Below are 21115 nucleotides of genomic sequence, written 5' to 3' on the forward strand. Positions count from 1 at the left end.
TGATTTCTTTTCATTTATGAGAATGCTTAACTCCTGTGTCAGGCGAAGAGTTCTTCTCAAGTCCTCCGCACACTTTTCCTCCGACAACAAGCGAAGAAGCCAATAGTCTAGGTATAAGCTGATGTTGATTCCCAGAAGGTGAAGCCAATTCCCTAAAGGAGCAAGGATTCGTGTGAAAACTTGTGGGGCCATCGACAAACTGAAGCATAGGGCAGGAACTGTGGTACTCTGTCCTGAAAAACGAAGCATAGAAATTTCCGTGAGTCTGGACGAACAGGGATGTGAAAATACCCATCCTGCATATCCAGGGTGACCATCCAGTCCCCCTATTGTACAGAGGACATGACTGAGCAAACTGTCTCCATATGAAACTTCGTCTTCAGTACGAACACATTCAAGGCGCTTACGTCCAGAATGGGCCTCCACTGTACTCACATTTTTTTCCATCAGAGATATAATAACTGATCCCATTTCCATAATCGTATTAGATAATAAACCAAATTTCTGATCGAACCTTGATTCAAGGCTGGCAATGGCACTAAAAGCAGAATCATGGGAACCTGTAACAGGAGTAGACAGTAAAGTAGGAGGACTTGGAATGTGAGAAACAGGAGGAATTGGAGTAGTAGTAGTTCTATCACCCCCTACATTATCCAAAGGAATGGAATCTGTATTGGCCCTATTCTCAGCCCTGAGGGCTGCTTTCCTCTTCCTATTTCTTTCCAATTTTTCTAGATGAGATTTCAAGGTTTTCCATTTCTTATCCTCCCAATCCTGACACTCTATGCAAGTATTATCTTTCATACATTCTTGTCCCCTACATTTAGTGCATTTTGTATGAGAATCATACAAAAGCTTGGTTAACCTAGTTCTACAACCCTCAGAACAGAAGCGAATACTTCAACATCGTTAACTTAAGTAATTCCTAAAGTTAAGCAGAGATAACAATTCATCAATGATAGAAAGCCATCAAACAACAAATCCTGAATACTTCAAGATCGGGCAAATAACTAGACGAAAAGCGAAGCAGCAGCTGCGAAAAACTACCAATGTTGATTGGAAGCCAGCAGGAAATGAATTGAGCTCTCTGCTAAGCTGTTCCTTTGAGTCCCAGATAGTGGGTGGGCCCTTGTCACCTACACACTAATGACAGTAGTGCCACAGCATGAATTTTGAATTTTTAAGCTGCCATAGGTTAGGGAACCAATAGCTATGTAATTACTTGGTAAGTTACTTATATAAAAATGTAGTCTTAAAAGATGAATTCTTGGCAAATATGCATGCATTTGTGAAACTTGTTTACTATCAACTTCTTATATCAATACATACATGCCTGAAATTCTGTAAAATTATTTGAAATGTTTGCCCTAAATCTGCCTAATATAAAAAATCAGTAGTGGCATAACACTTGAGAAAACACCTGTTATGCCGGGAACAGGATGGTTTAAGATTTGCTGACATTTACCAAAGCAAGAACTTATGTGAGAAACAAGGAACACCACCTAGCTAATACATATCCCCTGGTGATGAAAATGCTTCTATAATTCCAGTGCATTTGAATGAGCTGTATCACAAACAGTCTATTAATGCAATTCAACACTTCTTTTATCTTAGAAAGACTTGGTAAAGACTTGAGTCAAAATTTCGTGAAAAAAAACTTTGCTTACCTGGGTACATAGCCGGTTGAGGTGCTTGAGGAGGATATGGTTGCTGGGGATAACCTCCTGGATAACCCTGAGCAGGAGGATATGGCTGGGGCTGTGGTGGATATGGCTGGGATGGATACGGCTGTGGGGGATATGGCTGCGGGCTTGCGTAAGGCTGCTGCATTGGTTGCATTGGTTGAAGGGGTTGCGTCACAGTCACGTCAGCAGTGTTAGCTGTACACAAAAATTAACATTATTACAAAAGAAGCAAACATTTTTTTACACTGTCTCTCCCTTAAAACTAAGAGTTATAAAGCAATAACCAGTGATGGCCGCTGAACATGACCTGACTTTTGGTTTTCAAAGTCACAACAGCAGTTTCCCAACTGTTAACTTTAAATTGCTCTAAGAATTATTTGTATTCTAGTAATGTATCTCTCCTGTTCCCAGTGTTCTGGGTTATGCTATAAACACTAACTTCACCACGAAATTTGGTAAGTACTATATGGAACTTCAGAAGACAATAGTACAAATGTAGAGATTTATGGGAAACATGGCTATAGGGAAAATATATTTAGATGAAGTTATTTGTTGATGGCAAGATCACTTGCACAAAGATAATATTCATACTAGTTTTCTTGGTTACCTACTCTCAAATTCTCAGTAACCTCAAATTCTCAAGCTTTTCTGGCCATTACATAAACACTGCATTGAAACGTGATCTTCACAGCTCAATTGTTATAAACAAACTTTACATTATGTAAACATTGAATCATTATCAATTGACACAAGTAAAAAAAAAATCTTCTCTAAGTATATATAAAACTTACGGTTATGTACTGCACCCCTATTTCGTCGCTTGTGAAGAATACAGAATGGGCAACAGCAGCAGCACACAATACATACTACAATTATAACCAAAATGAAAACTCCAATAACAGTCAAGATGGTAGGTAGCCTGTAAACAAAATTATAAAAATTAATATCCATGTACACTGAAGACAAGTTTTGATGTTGAAAAGTTTAAGCAATTACAATTTTTAAATGATACTACAGACATAAAAAAAAATTTTGTAATATCAGACTTCAAAAAAGGAAAACCATGATTTACAGTGACTTCTGAAAAAAAATGGGCACTGTAGGTTAAGGGTTTGTGTTAAATTAGGCAATAAGGTTTCTTGGCTGCTTACATCTTTCAGTATTATTAATTTCAATTATAAAAATATCCCTCTTAAAACATAAATAAATTTTGTTAGCAACACTAGCACTATAACTTATGTTAGTAAACATATTAATATGTTTTCAAGCAAGGCAATCTTTATTAAGATCACTGAGAAATTTACATTCTTTTGGCATTTACCAGAGAGAGAGAGAGAGAGAGAGAGAGAGAGAGAGAGAGAGAGAGAGAGAGAGAGAGAGAGAGAGAGAGAGAGAGAGAGAGAATCTTAATGGAATACTGTACAGCATACTGAAAGGTAGCACCCTCTTGGTAAGTTCTCAGTTTTTAAGCTCATGCAATGCAATCTATTTGATCCCAACCTCAATATGCTATATGTAACTTTACCATCATGCAAACATTTACTACTGGTCCCAGCAAAATTCTGCCTTCTGTTCAAGCAGGCTGCTTCATATCCAGAAATTTTCTCACCAACTTCAGGTGCCTTTTTTTTCCAATTCCTAGTACAGAAATGTCAATTGTTTACTCAATACTGTCCCCATCTGCATTCTAAGGCGTTAAAAAATTTATCCTAATACTGTACTAACTGAATTGAATTGAACTGAACTCTTTGTTCTAGCTATAAGCCATATGCATTAGGTAAAATTTACATACTGTATACGTATCTTTACAAGAGAGCTTTATAGAGAATATTGCATAGTCATAAATTCACATTACATACTGTTTTTCAAAATCTTAATATATTACATAATATAAAATAATATTATGAACTAGATATCTGATTTTTTTCTTATTTCACGACTCTCTAAAAATGAGATTACTCCATTTCAAAAATGCTGAACCTCAAACTTTTAAGAAGACTACCATTTATCTTATTTAGCCGAAGGAAGAAATTATTGTAACTATTTTTCCTTAAAAGTTCTTGAAATGTAGGAATACCAAATTTGACAAAATGGTCAGAAATACCACAGAACCTTCAATATTCTTAAAAAGTCTCAAACTATTATAAGAGGTATCAAAGCCTGTGATTTTTACAGGAACATACATCCACGAAGATTGAACGTAAACACAATTATTAACCTGACATAGTTACCAACATAAAAGGACAGAATGCTTTGATTCCATAACAGACTGGACCTTGGAGAGCAGAGCATGTAAAAATACAAAAAAGGATCTACATAGTTGTCCCCATAATGTCTTTTGGGCAGAAAGTATGTACAAAATTCTGGGGAACATGCAGTTAGATGTAGATGTCCATCTTGACTAATTACTCAGACTTAATACCAAACAAGCAAAAGGTTCTTTACCAGCCTGTTTTCTTAATGTTTGTATACACACACATAGGTCACCATCAATGGTGAAGCACTTACACACCATGAAGCAGTGTACTCAACCTAACTTGCTTTCAATATCTTTCTTTGGCCAATATAAACCACAGTATACTGTGTATATTAAGGGAGTAAGTCCCTCTCTGAGCAAAACAGTAATATATCAAACGCCAATGGGAACAAAAGAAATACTGTACAAAGCTTAAATAAAATGAGTATGTACAAATATTTACAATGCATACAAATGATATGTACAGATATTTACAATACATATAAATGGAGTGCTAACCCACTAAGGGAGCTGGTTAGGGACAAACTGCCATCAGTAGAAAGGTATTCAATGGTATGAAATACTGGTTTGCTTACACTGGTAAAAATTCTTGAATCTTACGTGACAACATGTTTTTAGAAGACCCAGGTTGCTAGACCAGAGGTAAAATAAGTCGACAAAATATAATGTTCCTGAAATGCAAGAACTTGGTTAACACTTAAGAGGGTCTGTATGTTGTGAATCAGTGCTAAAGGTAAACCAACTCACAAAGAAAAATCTCTTAAAATTCTTAACAATGGAAACGACTTCCACAGCAGCTTTGTAAAGTCGAAACTATACATTCTTGTAGCAGCTTAGAAAGGGGAGGGGAAAAGCAAGTAGTATTAAGAAAGAATTTTCCAGTGTTACTAACCCAAGTACAGTATTTACCTTATCTCCAGTAGTTTTGAAAGGTACAGCTCTTGATGTTTAGTGAATCATAATCTTTTCAAATACCCTACTAAATATTGGTTAAGGAACTTTGGAACTGTTTAACAATCAGCCATCTTACCACAGTAGCTCTAGAAGGCTTTTTGAGTCATTCTTGCTAATGTCTCATATCCAACCAAAAAAGTCTAAAAACCTCTAAAACGGAAAAAAATAAGCCAAGACTACAAAATCAGGCACATGCAAAACAAAACTTACAGATGTGCTCTGCTTCAATTAAGTGCATTTTCTGACAACCCAACCATAGCACAGAAATAATCTTTTCAGCCAGGGAAAATGAAGCAGATCTCAGCTAAGATGCACTCTTGGTGAGCAAGTTAATATTGTTTCTTTGCTTATAAAAAAATAGTATCTGGACTAGCAAGACTTTACAGTAAGAAAGTATTTGCACACATTAGCACTTCCCTGTCTCAAGGCAATAAAAAGATACAGTATACTGTAACATTGGATGAAATCCTATCTATCTAGACATGTGATCCTGGTCTCAGACTATTTCATAGCAATAATCTCTTCCTGAGGTAACAATTGTGAATGAATACTGGAAAAAGTAATGGAGCATACAGCACTGTAATGGTCTATTACAGAAATTATCACACAGTTAAAAGTAAAATGTTTATTTCTGCTTGCATTTCCTGAGGACTAATGTGTGTTGCAGAGGATAAACAATTCTTTCCACCATAAAGGGGGTTTAATAGCTAAACAAATGAGGAGACTGCTGAAACCTCTCCACTGAGCTTCATTTGACAAGATGATGGCTATGAGCCCTACTGTTAATGTTATATTCTCACGAGAATCTATGACCTATTTGCTCTGCTCAAGCATTTCGCTGGGATGGGATAAATTCTATGATTCAATTTCACTTTTACATCACCAACTTTCATAAAAGTTATGCAATAAAAACTTTCTGTTCTTTAAAAGCTCTTTGTCTCCTCCATGTGTATTTATCACCATCAAAATCCTTAGCATAACTTTAGTATGGATTTATTATTCCATTTATACACCTTTTAACAGATCATTAGTCTCACAAGGCATAGTACACTAGTCAAATCTATAATATTTCATAACTGACAAATCAAGATTCCATACTCCTCATTAAAACAGAAGAGTACCTTCTTGATCTATATGACAAATGCAGATGAAATTGGTGAAACACAGGCACTTAACCTAGGCCCAATTTTCTCAGTTTGTTTTATTAAAAAATAATTTCTAAAAGTCACTTATTTTGTGCATCCTTTAGTGTACAAGTTTCCAAGGTTCAGCCTATTCAAATCCTTTTATTTTCATGATACAGCATACTCAACAGATGACTGTGAAGGAGGCATGCCAAGTACCAACGGAAATCACAGTGCCTATATTATGGTAAAAGTCATAGTACTGTTTTGTTACCCGACATATATTGTGCCTCCAGAATCACCTATCCACACTTGCTCACTGAATGCTGATGGATTAGTTGGTGCGTTGCATGCCCTTTCCTTCCACTTTGGAGATTCAGTTTAATTCTACCAGCAATTCTGATACTGAAGTATTTACATTGATCATATCAATACTATCCTTATTGCATTACATTAAAACTGTTCATGGTATTTATTTCCCTTCTTTAATTCTCAGCCATGTTAATGAAGCTGACAGACCAGTGGCTTCTAGAGAGGTTAACCTCCAGTGAAGACAACTGAACCTAAACCCATAATTAGTTGCATTAATTACTTAACATCTTGACTCTCACTGATCTGGCCCAAATGATTCATTCTAATGAGAGGTCAAAAGTGATGACGAGGGAATTAGATACCACAAGAAAAGGATTAAATTTTTAAAACAAAGAAAAGCTGTGCACTGACAATATTCTGCCCTCCCCCACAAAAACCAAGAACCTATAATGTTCCATGAAATATACACTGATGACAGTAACTCCTCTACAGTGGCACCAGGTGTGACAACCAGGTCCTCTTGTTCATGACAAAAGAATGACACAGACTGGAAACTTTTGAGACAATCAAGAGGCAGTGTTAGCCTGTTTGCATTACAATATTAACTGAAAATTGAAAGTTATTCACTGAAGTACAAAGGGGCCACAGGAAACAAAGAAAAAAAAAGGTAAAGAGCAAAGCAATGGGCAAAAGAGGTGAGGAAGAGATCCTGTTATCTATCGGAATCTTGGACCACAATAATTTTCCTTGTCTTCGTTGACAGTACATTAAATGATTCAGTCTCAAAAGTTATATCCTTATTTTTAGGATTTTTCAAAAGCTGTAAGCTCTTTATTTAGAAGACCAAATATTTCCAAAATATTGTGGGTTATTTTAACAAGAGTTTTATAATCCCATTCAATTACTTCATTTTTAAAAATAACTATACTGTTCTGCAATTTTTTGTTTTACAAAGTATTCTTAACCTTTTAAGAGAGAGAGAGAGAGAGAGAGAGAGAGAGAGAGAGAGAGAGAGAGAGAGAGAGAGAGAGAGAGAGAGAGAGAGTGTGTGTGTGTGTGTGTGTGTGTGTGTGTGTGTGTGTGTGTGTGTGTGTGTGTGTGTGTGTGTGTGTGTGTGTGTGTGTGTGTGTGTGTGTGTGTGTGTGTGTGTGTGTGTGTGTGTGTGTGTGTGTGTGTTTACAAAAACACTAGCCTTTCATTGACTGAGCAAAAATGCTCGGCAATAATTTTCTTTGACCACACTGTACAACATTATACAGTACTGTGCTTTACTTAGTGCCACAAAACCGAATTTGGTGTCATTTTCAAGAGTTGACCTATACCATGATTTGTTTAAACATGCCAAATATTATGACATGAAAAAAAGTTTACTTTTATTTAAAAAAATTCACAAAAAGAAGAAAAGATCTTTAGTTCGTTTATACAGCATAAAAGTAAGATCTACAGTACAGTACAGTGCCTTTCTAATGATATGAAATTCATTACTATTTGAGCAATGTATGATACCATAAAGAGCATTAAATAAAATGAAAAATATACTTGAGGGGGGAACAAAATAACAGTTCACGTCACTTTTTAAAGATTTTCTGTAAATCAAAATACTGTGATGCAAATACCAGTCTTTACGACAACAACAAGCATCCATACACTCAATATTCAAATTTTACAATGCTTTTTTATGATTTCCAGACATTTTATGTTAAAGTTATCTCAAAGGGTTAAATAGGTGGACCAAACCACTAAGTTAACTTTAAAGTATGAATGGACTGAGGAGGTGGTTCTCAAACTGCATCAGTTCCCAATAAATTCAACCATCTTTTAAAAACTGTTTTAGATTTTTTAAATATCTTAAAATGCAAAAATATAATGACTGGGTAAACAAACTGTAGAAATGGACAAAATTTCTTTCAAGGATTTATTGAAAAATTTCTTATATTTGCTATTGATTGAAAACTGGACTGTCACAAAACAGATGTTTCATTGTTAGTACTGGTCTACAATCTCAGATTAGATCATAAATTAGAAAACACTGAACTCATTTACGTACATAATTCAGGCTATTCATTTGTAAGTTATATAAAGAATTTATCTTCTATTTTCATTCATTTTACTCTATCTCGCCAATTTTTTTTTTTTTGCCTCTTTTTCTGTTCTGTGGAAGCTTGCTTATAAAATTCATGGCATTTTTTAACTTATAAATTGATAAAGGAAAGTCAAAGAGTATATTAATGAAGATAAATTATTCTCATGTCACGTCTAAATCAAAAAATACAAATTACTCTAATGAATTTTGCTGCAATACTGTACTACAAAACAAAATTTCTGTGGCAGTTCCACTTATAAGAAAATAAAATTTAGAACCTGTCGCACCAGTGGATATTAATGATGACTGTTATTTCTGCACTTTGAAATGGAGGAGTGTTTTTTCTGGAAGCTAAGGAAACTTTTATGAGTTTCAACAGTCTTGACACATCTTGCCCCACACACACAATTATGAGGAAACTAATGGTAAAACAGTATAATGTTCATATTAAAGGGTTACACTGTTGGAGAGCCACAATTCACAAATTCGAATTTCACAATTAAGGATCAACTGCTACATTGTCCAAAATCTCCAGGGTAAAAATATATCCCAGTTTTCACTAGTGTACTTGCCTGTTTCATTTACACATTTACAATAAATTTGGCCATGATTTTTCTCAAATATTTTGGCATCTAATTCCAGACATATGCAAACTGATCAAGTCTTAAAAGAGTCAAAGAAGTCTCTGCATCAAGTATTAATTTGTAGAAAATAACAATTATGTACTGCATAGTATTGTAAATCAGCACCACAATGTTTCCTAATATCTCTGAAAGAGCTGTACAAAGATTTTCACCTGGTCTTCAATGCTCTGACGTAAAGACTGCTGTTGCTGTTATTTTTATCATTATTATTATAAGCCAAGCTGCAACCCTAGTTAGAAAAGCACAACACTACAAGCCTAAGGACCCCATTACGAAAATAAAACTAGGGTACAGTGAAAAACTGTCAAGTTCTACATATAGAAATTAACAAAGAATTCAGCTCTTCAAGTAACAGGAAAATCTCTTGGGAATGAGAAAATAAATTTTATATGACAAGCTTATGAAAATGAGATTTCATTTTTCCACCTTGTAGAAGAAAAATTTTTGCTCTATAAAGGAATTTAATGAGACGTAAATTTTACATGGTTTACCAAGTGACAATGAAAGAAGGCAAAACAAACTTCAACACTCAATAATCGATCATCAGTTCACGTAGTTACTGTTAGTAAGTTTACAATTCAAAACATGTTTACACTTAGAAAGATCTTGTTACAAAAAATGCAGAACAGAACCAGTTAGCAGCAGATCTAGGCAGTATAAACAAATGTCAAAACAACAATTTGCTAGTGCACATTTTCCAGTCCCAAATTTCAAGAAATTTCCAAATAGCCATGCTCAGAAAAGTGCAGTCCTTATCTACCAAGATCAAAACTGAGACCCCAACAAGCTTAAAAAGCAACTGAAGACTTGCAAAACAGAAGAAACAACTAAATCACACTTACAACCTGATGGTCCCTGTGGGATCCAATTTTTTTGCAACTTTCTCTTCTATCTTAACTTTAACTTTGTCCTTAGCCTTTTGAATGCAAATATTTGGATTAAGTTTGTCCCTAATAGCACAAAGTGTGTCGTTAGCTTTCTCCTTCAAGCGATCCACAGAATCTCGTATTCCCTCTTGGTCATTTGAAGTCTTGGGGGCAACTGGAGCCTCTTGAACCTGGGCCAGAGCCATTGGTTTTCTGGTAACAATATTAATTCTTTTACCCAAGAATGCTCTTACAAAGTTGAGTTATTGATTAATCATAACATCAGCTCAAGTGGTTGTAATATACCCAGCTAGCATATTCATTACAAAGAAAATAAATCTAGCTTGGAGAAACTTATCAGAATCTATGGATGTAAAAAGAATTTACAAAATATTAATTTGACAAGATACTGTATATAAAAAAAAAGGATGTTACTAGGACAAAACACTTGAAATACCCTGTATGTTTTAAGCTCAGACTATGCATATGCTGCATGTAGCTAATGTTATGATATTACACCCTGGGCAAGCAGGTTGTTTAACCAATAAAATATACATAGATTCAAACACAAAAATAAGTACATGTACTACATGAAACAAAAACTGCTACCAGTGCATGCCATAAAATTCAGCTTAAAATGTACAAGATAAAAAAAGCTAGCTATCACATTTAGCAGGCTCTTTGCATCTATTTTCCTTGGATAGCTGAGCTTTTTTAATAGTTCAAGTAGCACATAGCAAATCAAAGCTAAATACAATTTACCAAAAATAATTTATGTATAAAAAGCTAAGCTCCACAAACAGAAGGCTCTACAAACTGATCCAGGAAACACGCAGGTAATTTACTTGTTATAAGACAAAAGAAAAATATTATTAGCAGCAAGCATTCCAAGAGGTTGTGGAAAAGTACATGAAAAACCAAAATTTAAAATATGAAATTCTAACAGTGACAAGAGAAGTGCCCTTACTCAAGGCCAGCTATATCTAGTGCCTAACAATCAAAAGCTAGAATTGAGACAAAATAGTTCAAAATTCCTCATGAGAGACACAGCTGTATAAGCCCCAACCCCAGAAAAAATTCTAAAGACCTGCAATTATTGGGAAACATTTCCAAACTAAATTATCATCACTCACCAAGCAGATAAAGAACATGCCAAAATTGGAGACTTAAACAGGACATTACTATTATTTCAGGAAGCAAAGAAAAATATTTAATTCCACTGTCACTACTTTTACCCACAACATACATATTGCAAAGATGAAAACCTAATTCTTTTTACCCAAATGACTATCACGCAGACTTTCTAGCACATGCATCATGAAATCCATGAAGCTGCAAGCACTAATTATCAAAGTACTCATACCAATGTAAACCACAATAGAGAACTTATTTGGAGAAAGGATTTTGAAATATTCTTAATGGAAAGATCTCTAATGATAAAAATGGCTAGCCCTATGAGAATCAAAGTACAGTATTTTGAATCAGTGGTCTGATTACAATACTTAATAATGCAAAAAGAAAAAAAGAAAAAACTACAAGTTCCTACAAATTCGTTATTTCCTAACAAATTATATTTGGCAAATTCTAATCTGCTAAACCAGATAAAATACAACCTCTAAAGCAAACAACAGTACAGTATAGATTACTACATAAGAAATACACATAGAAGCCACTTTTGCTAACATCAATTTACTTAATTATTGACAAAACACAAATGAGCTTGTATAGTATCATCAAACTACTGAAAACCTGATCAGGGCAACTTATGGTAAATGCAGCAAAAGACTGAAGTCACAGTTTTCCATCTCTATAGGGGGGTCCTCTTCATGAACTGATTATGTCAGCTCTAGTACTGAGCCTCTGTCCTTTCGAGTGTGTTATTTTTTTGCTAACAACCATCCTACAACACCCTATAAATGACTCAAAATTACTTTTTGCACCCACAATCTACCTTCAACCAGTCCTACTACTCTGCTCTCCCCCCAGAAAAAAACACAACCTGCAGTCTTAAAATTAGGATAAATCTTCTGGTGCCCACTGGAAACCAGTAAAAATAAAAACAAGAATTGTTTATGCAAGGAACTGGTGGCATCCGGCATCCATCATGGAGATGAGATGGCAAGCAGCCAGCAACCTGACCTCACCCTGTGACGTCTCAATTTTCTTCTTACCGCCATTGGGAGAGGTTGTTTCTTTACCGGTTTCCAGCTGGAGCCAGAAGATGTATACTAATGTTAAGACCCAGGTTTGTTCTGCATATGAACAAACAATCCTTGGTACCTGATTGTTGGCAATTTGTGAAATTTTAGCTATCAAGCCAGCCACCAACAGACTTTTGGCCATTCAGCACTTAAGAGTGAAAAGCAGGAACTGGAGTTGTTGGACAGCAAGAAGAGGATCCCAGAGTAAAAGACAGGAAGTATGTACTTGGATCTCAAGGAGGAACTGGGATGAAAACCCAAAGTTGTATTATGAAGTAACAGAGGCTTTGGACAGTAATACTGAAGAAATGGAACAAAAATGGAGGTAAAGTAAAAGGTTATAAAAAAGTAGATTCAGCTAGGAACTGAAAGGAAGCTGTCAAAACCCTCAGCAATGCCTGCAGTGCACCACATGAGGTGCAGTAATGGTACAAACCCCCTACTGGGAACAATCCTTGTTGATCCTGTCCCCTAAGTCCAAGTTTTTGTGCAGTGACCTCTTCTTTATGAAGAAAAATAAAATCATAAATCATTTAGATCTTCCAATAAAACTGACATCCATTCAACTTTGGACTACAAGCAAAATAATCATTACCCTGGCCTTCACCTAGTCTGCTAACTGAAACTTTCATCGTTCCAGAGTTGAGCTAGATATTTCACAATGCAGTCAATGATACCTTAAGATCCATACCACTGTGGTCTAAGACAATTTTAATGAAATAATATGTCCTTTAGAGAATATGGCTTGAGAAGCCTTTTCTATAATACAGATGCACGTCCATGAAAAACATGGCTACATTCACTAGCTGCATCAAACTCAAAGCCGAGTTTCTTAAAGAGATCACTACAGAAACGCTTCAGTAAGGTTTGTCACTCAAAGATAAAATATACTTTTAATGACTAAAATATTTTGAAATGTGCCTCCCATAAATCACTTCTAATATTGCCATATTGCTCTTCTTTGTTAGTCTCTTCTTGCTGTCTTGTATTGCCTTGCACAAATTACAACCTCTTTTATAACTACGGCAAGCATATCTCAACTTGTTGAATGGTGACAAGGAAAACTTAATAATTTGTTAAATTCTTGAGATATGAGGAAAAAAATATCAAGTGTGTCAGGAAAGGTAAAACTGGCCTACCCCATGCAGACTACATGGATGATTCAACATCATTTCTATAAAAGGCTAATATTTTTCTAAAGAAACAGAACCACAAGCCAGAGACTTCTTCCACCAACTGCCAACAACAAAACAGAGTAGCTAGGCTACAATTAATGCGTAATATTTACATCCCTAACTCCCATTCTGAAATATTCATATGAAAAAAACCAAAGGAGTAAAAGCTTAATAACTTTAATCTTGTCCTTTTACTTGAGAAATTTAAATTCTGATATCCATCAACAAATTTTCATCATTTAAGTGAATATCAATCAATAAATATTTAACTATAAGAGTGAGACAGCACTCTTAAAGGCCACAAAGCTGACCCAACATGTAGCTTAAATTTGTTCTAATTTATCATCCAACTCACTCCACAAAGCCTACCATAGATTAAAACTCCAGTACTTGATTTAAAGCCATATACTATAGTCAAAATTACATATTAACAGGAATGAATATTGGATCTGGTCTTGACATCATAATCACCTACATTTCCTTTAATGCCTAAATGAGCATGGATCCAGCATAATTCAACATTCATACTGGCTTCATTTAATTTGTGAAATGAAAACTTCGACCTGCTCGGTAAAAGTTCTTAGATAATTCTGAAAAGGGCTTCTACAACACTTTTAGAATTATTTCTTCAAAAATTTTAACTGGTGTGTGTTGTCAATTCTGCTCTAAAAACAGCAGCATTCTTAGGTAATAAGAACTGCTTATAAAGTCCATAATTTCTGGACTGAGTACAAGTGTGAAAAGATTCATGCTGCATAAAATATTATGTTTACATTCACCGATTCAAAATACAGAAAACATACATACAAACTGTTTTCCATTTTCACAATAACCTTTTTTTTATTCAAATAATGCATTTAATTAATTTACTAAATTTTCAATACAAAATTTGTTTTAGGAATTATGTGTAGATGTGCATTTTTGTTAAAAAATTTTTTTTTTGAAAACTTTAATTTTCTCGTAATTTCATAATAAACAATGGGTTGACAAGATTTAAGTAAGAAAGTTTGACTCCTAAGGTGCAGTATATAATAGTCTATGCAGCAGGAAAACAAGAAAACGATCAAGAAAACGATTTTTCTGAAAAAGTGTGGCACTTGGGATACTGTGGTTTCCAGCAAGAGTGCAGTGGAAAAATCATATCAACAAGGTAACTGGTTAGAAACATGGTGTCCAGTGACTGGAAAATATAAAGACCTCAAAGACTGAGGTGGTTTGGAAATGTGCTAAGACTGGATGACGAATAATCAAAGTACATTAGCAGATATGAAGTCCAGTACTAGTATGATACATACCAGTAAGAAGTCTCATAGAAAAAGGACACTTGTCAAAAGCCTAAACCATAAGGGAATTCAAGCAGAAATTGAACTAGACAGTGAGACTGAAGTGATCTGATTTAAAGTGTAAACCTGTAAACGTAAAATCAAGGTAAAAATATGAACAATACTGAATGGTGAGAGTTACACCCTTAATGTCCTCCACACAACTTCCCATAACACCTCAAGTTACAAATTGTGATTTCTGGATCCATAAGATGGACAGGACAGTGGCTTCGTGTATTCCATAAGAGTATCAGATTTCTACCTTCCCTTCCTTATAAAGTTAGGATTTGAATTAATTCAAAGCCTTCCAGAAACGAAGAAATAATGTATATTAAAAGGATGAAGTTATATGAAACTTCTTTTATACAGATCATGGCTGAAAGCCATTTAAAAAGTTCAACAAATGCTCCAACATTAAAAAGACTGTATCAAACACTGACTTGCATTACATAATTATGTTATGTTTATAATACTGAAAATACATTACACTGACCACAGCTACGCAATTATACTAATACAGTAAAAGAAAAAATGATAGTTCTGAAAGTCTCAGAAAAGTGGTGAGAAAGCCACAGTAAGGGAAAGCCTATGAAAACTATTAAACAAACATTTTAAATTTGATCTGAAAACAATGAAATTATGAGAAAAGCTACTTTAATATGCTGAAAATTGGCACAAAGTCTCCCAAGTATCCTAATGACCTCTGCTCTCTTCATCTGAAGCTAGAATTAAGCTTTGAAAAACTGAAATGATCTGACCTGAAAAGGCAATTATTTACAGCCTCATTATGAACAGGTCTTCAAATTTCAATCTCTAAGCCTTAGAGATGTTCTGTATTTAGTATTACATTGTGGTTTTGGTATGGAATTTTTATTAAGTTGAGAAGGTGACAAAAATATACAATGTAAGATAAAGTACACAAGAATAAGGAGCCCACATTAAACAATCATAATGTAGATTCTGACAAGTACAGTGATACATTTCTGACCTATATTACAGAAGAATATAAGCAAAAGCCATTATATAACTCATGCTTGGTGTTCTACAGATTAACATCCACAACAAAATGCACAATACAGTACTTAAAGGATTACAGTATTCTTTATAAAATAACTACACTCTTGGGAGCAATATGCAACATCTACACTGCATTATGGGGTATAATACATCTATGCTCAACGACCACTTACGTTTTAGAAAACTTTCGCACTTTCAAGGCCTGTGTGGTTGGTATATTGATATCAGTCACATTTGAATCAGATGACCTGTTAAATGGGGAATATTTCATGTTAATATTAAGGATTCCCAAGACCAGTATATACAAGGTAAGGTAGAAAGTGGGAAATCTAGAAATAAAACTTGTGACAAAAATCTTTCAATACCATACTAAAAAAACCAAAATGGGATACAATCATGCTGGAAGTTACAAGTTTTCCCAACAGAAGCACTACACTGGTGAGATAAACAAAAAGGTGGTACTAGTGGGAAGCTTTACGGAAAACTAAGTTATCTAAAAAGCACCCTGTTCACCTTAACGGCAAAATTTCAAGCAGTGACAACTTAATGCAATACTGTTAGTCATGCATTAAGTACCTTCCCAAAAGCAAGTAACATTCCTTTGTCTACAAAGGTACACCCTTACAAGTAGCCTTACAAGTAGGACTCAAGCATAAGTAACTTACAACTTGAAGACAAGCCTTTTTATCAAAATAACAGCAGTCAAAATACTAAATTAGGTTAAATGGTTCTAACCTGATACTAAAACCAGCCATCAAATTAAACACTAGAATTAAATGAAGAAACAACACAGAATTAAAACGTACGGTGTACTCTGGACCTCTATATTTCAATATAAAAGACCAGTCACATTTCTACACATGGGATTTACCAGAAATTTTTTCTTAAATGTGAGGAGATTTACACTTTAAGGTCAAGCAAATCAAAAGTTCTATGAAGCCCTGTTGCTCGTGGTTGACATTTTTCCTACCTGGTCACCGCAGCAAGATTGTGTTTTTAATCTTCCAAGCCAATGACCTTCAATTAGGGGCATGTGGCATACATGCCTAAGCAATATTACTGCATCGTCCCCGCTGTATATACCCACAACCTTTATCTTTTTTCTGGGGGGAAGGAGTCCCTTTGACTCAAGTACAGCAAGTCTTCCACACGGCAGTTCAGATTATCACCACTTACCAGGTCATGCACACAAATGACAGCTCACCAAACAAATTTTGGTACAGTATACAATCGGATATAAATTTTAGGTTTTTATCATGAACCTTATTATTTCCCATGTGTGATAAAAGATATCCTCCATAAGATCATTTCTGAGACATGTGGCCTTAAAAAATGATGTTCAAGCAAAAATGCAGTTGAAATTTCCTTGAACTAACCCTCCTCATAGCAACTCAACAAGACTACTGTTTTTGTTACTTTCTTTAAATTAACACTCCCCCTTGCCAACTCGATATAAATGCTATGTGTTTACTACACGAGTTTTCTATATAAACCTATTACTCATACACAGTTCATATGCAAGGAAGTGGAAGGAAATCCAGATCACACCATAATAAAGATTCAAGTTTGAAAAGCCTCTACTCTACGCTTACTGTGTTTGTAGTAACCAAACCCTCTTCACCGCAATTAGAACATTTTGTTTCAAAACAACCCTATTAACCATACAGCACTTGAGTAACAATCAAGGTGGGAGGAAGCAGTGGCCAAAAGCTCTGAGGCAAAGTTGTGGAGGCTAAGAAACATGCAAAACATCGTCATGCATCTGGTATTAAGTATGCACAAGTCAGTGCCTAAGCACTTACCAATAATAAGGTGAATGGACATGTAATCCAGATAGCCAGGCCTCATGAGTGATTGATACAAGGTTAATAAAATAAATTTATTAACACATGACCAATTATGGCCTGCCACAGGAATGGCAAAAAAGCAGGAGCGCAAAAAAGCAGGAGCCTAAAAAGAAAGGACCTCACAAAGGCTGCAGCATCCATAGCAATGAATTCAGTTGCTCAGCTGTGATGTAAAGGTGCAGATAAGCCTTGGATCTACAATTTCTGCAGGTAATGTTCTGACAAGAAAATGAGGAGCCCCATAGGATGATCAAGCCGACAGGTTGATGACTCATAGTGCTGACTTAAACTACGCTCCAATGAAGTGTCTCATCTTTTAACCCTTTCACTGCAAGCTTACAATCACCACTAGTGAGAAGTTCAGTGTCCTGCTAATCATAACAATGAATAATTTTTTTCCTTTGATACTTGCATTTTGATTCTGTGTTATTTTCATTACTGTACTTTTACAAAACATAGTGCTATTCTGTTATTATAATGTTTTATTATAGTAAAGAGATAAAATATGCAAGTGATTTACAAGTTGTTATTCAAATACTGAATTATGTAGCTTTTATTAGCAATTCATTTCAGTGCAACACCTCTGAAAGCATGGAGTTTAGTAACACCATTTTTTGTTATACTGTTTGAAAATCCTTATTACAAGCCTTGAACACATGCTCGTGGCTAAAACTTTCATTTGGAAAACCTCAAAAAAAAAATCAAACGGACTTGGTATTCTGTAGAAAATGAGAATTTATCATCTCCAATAAATGTTTCAGACCACCATCTTCAATGATCTTTCATTCACAAATTTTATCACATTTGCTTTGTTTACTCACACCACCTCTAGTGCTTGACAAATCATCTTCCTCCTCTGTCATTTCCTCTGATTCATGACCATTTCTGATTAAGCCCGAAGTAAAAAAATATCTGAGATACCTCCGCCTATAACTACGATAATAAACATAACCATATTCACTACAGTTACTATCAGAACTATCTGATAGTTCAGGTCTACTACTATTATTGCCATTTCCAAATAAAAGCCTCTGCACTACTTCATCATCGATTAGATTAGATTCATAGAATTTTAGGCATACATGCCAAGCACTGGGGCAACTAAGGCCATTCAGCACTGAAATGTAAATTGACAGTGAAAAGGTTACAAAGGTGTTACAGGAGGAAAACCTTGCAGCTGCACTACGAATCAATTGTTAGGAGAGGGTGGACAGTAAGATGGAAAAAAGATACTATGAACAGAGGTACAGTAAAAGGAATGAAAGGCAGTTGCAGCTAGGGGACGAAGGGACGCTGCAAAGAACCTTAAGCAATGCCTACGGTTCACCACGAGGTGCACTGACAGCACTAACCCCCTATGAGGAACTTCATCATCGAGAGAAACCACCTCCCCTTCATGGCATTTTGATGGTTACTAAGGGTCTATCCCTTGTCCTATGATTATCCTGCAAGTTGGAAATCAAACATTGCCATGTCGCTACAATATGAATAAAAGCTGCTTACACTGACAATGGAAACAAGTAGTCTATTACGAGCTGCCTAACTAGAACCACAAGAATTATGACTGAGGAGATCCGTCCCACATCATGGAGAAACCTTTTAATGTATGAGGATATTAGACCCACACAACAAAAGGGTTAAGGATTCAAGATTCCTCTGCAGTTTCCTCATCAGTGTCTTTTACTAGTGAAATCATATTCTGTTCCATTTCAAACCTTGCCCTTTTAGAAGATGCATGAATACTAGGAGTACCAAAGGGTCTTGAGCTATCAAGAGAACTAAGAAGGGTCCTGGGGAAGATTCATTAATACATCAAATGATGACCAAGGTGGTTATGAGTTCAGTGCTCACTGTTATGCCCACAGACAAAAGTTTCAAAGATTTCACGACTCATGAGGACACTGGGTCTAGCTACAAGAACCTTAATAGAAGACATGGCACAATGCCTCTGCACAGGAAGAGGAATGTCCTCGAGCTACAGCATGGCAGCATGTTCCAGCACAGGCACACACAATACAGGAGTGGCTAGGGAAATAGAGGGGCTGGTACTAATAATATTTCTACAGTCAAGGCTTCAGAAAAGGGAAACTGGGTCAAATGCACGATTACACTAGTCAAAGGAGCATGAAGAACTGCAAGACAACTTATTGAGCTAGAGCCAAAGAGGTATCATAACTGGTTTGCATGGTTGTCTGAAGAACAGAGTACATCTTAAAATTTAAGGTATGCATAAGGTTAGAACTCAGAATTATCTCATTTTCCTCCAATGATGGCTCAACAAGTGATACCAAGAGCTGGCAGAGGTAACATCCTTAAAAGCTAAAATGAATCCAACTGTGATGGGTTAGAATATAAGAAGGGCATAATACCTCTGTAAGTCAGTGGGAGGATGGAATAACCATCACACAGGCTGGAAAGCAAGCATGATTTTGGGCTATATACTGTACCTGAAAAATTCAGCCAAAAAGCCTATGATGTTGAATTCTGATTCTTCTTTCTCATCATCTTGACAGAACACTGACTGCATGACTTAGATGGAGGAGAGAGAGCTCAGGAGGAAGAGTTGTCTAACAAAATTCATTCCTACACAAGCGGCACTGGCAAGGATGGCACATGAATGGTCAAAAACTAAAGAATCTTAAGAGGCCATCAGTGTGAGTTTTCAGCGCATACATCTTTTGAGATCTCTTAAAGGAAAAGCACCACAGCCCATGCAACCAGTCATGGCATGTCTTTTACTTCTACTGAGAGGAGCACTTTTTCTTAAGACATGAAGCACACTAGAGATGCACAGGTCCCTGCCCAGCAATTACATGATGAGTGACAAGCTGTACCCTAACAAATACACTGAGGCAAAGTAGAAAAGCTTGTCACAAGTCAACACTGAGGCAATGTAGAAAAGTTTGTCAAGTCAAGACTAAGGCATGTAGAAAAGCTCATCACAAGTAAAAGACAAAAAAAAAGAAAAAAATTTAAATTACTTGGGCTAGACACAAAACACTCACTAAACCACACCTCACTCCAGCACAAAGGAGTGAAAAAGCAACTGATAAAATAAAAATTCGAAAAAAGATACTAAGTACTAAATGGCCCTTAATCAAAAGCATAGAATGACTAACAAGAAATTACACAATAACCATTGAGAATGGATTACACAACTTTACAGTATTACAAAAGTGCTGATCAAAGCCACAGAGCTCAAAGGTAAAACAAAACACTTAAATAAAATGATAAATGCAACAAACAAAAAGTTTTTCATAAAAAGTTACAAAATGGCTTTTTGATCCTAATTCAATTGTGGTGTGACTGGTATTTCCATGACTAAAACTAATTTTTTAAAAATCCCAAACTAAAGGGGAGGGGCAACCATGGTAACAACTTGTAAAGTGTTTCACCTTTACAAAGCTTCATAGTAGGGTAGCCTTTGGCCTATTAGCCCAAACAGCAATATAATCTTAATAAAATTCCTTTACTCTAGTTATCTCCCAATTAAATCATTTACACTTATACGAAAGTAATCGATTACCCGCATGCTCATTATCCAGAACTCAACATCATCCAGGGACCAAAGATATATGTTTAATATATATAAATTTAACAAAAATTTAAAAACAGCACCCCAATGGTT

At 35.5% G+C, this 21115-nt stretch overlaps 1 protein-coding gene across 4 annotated transcripts in view; it reads right to left on the reverse strand.

The window, feature by feature from the left end:
* The window catches only part of LOC136838786 (uncharacterized), a 69297-nt gene that overhangs the window by 38033 nt on the left and 10149 nt on the right, over positions 1–21115 (reverse strand). For 2 of the 4 annotated variants that reach the window (XM_067104328.1, XM_067104329.1), the window contains exons 3-6: positions 15814–15888; positions 9902–10138; positions 2477–2604; positions 1668–1880 (exon numbers count right to left, since the gene is read on the reverse strand). In XM_067104328.1, the coding sequence (XP_066960429.1) occupies positions 1668–1880; positions 2477–2604; positions 9902–10138; positions 15814–15888 (653 nt within the window). The remainder of the gene's footprint in view (positions 1–1667; positions 1881–2476; positions 2605–9901; positions 10139–15813; positions 15889–21115) is intronic. The other 2 variants (XM_067104330.1, XM_067104331.1) reach the window with 1 other exon arrangement.

The sequence above is a fragment of the Macrobrachium rosenbergii genome, chromosome 5, assembly GCF_040412425.1.
Source record: "Macrobrachium rosenbergii isolate ZJJX-2024 chromosome 5, ASM4041242v1, whole genome shotgun sequence".
NCBI classification, from domain to species: Eukaryota; Metazoa; Arthropoda; class Malacostraca; order Decapoda; family Palaemonidae; genus Macrobrachium; species Macrobrachium rosenbergii.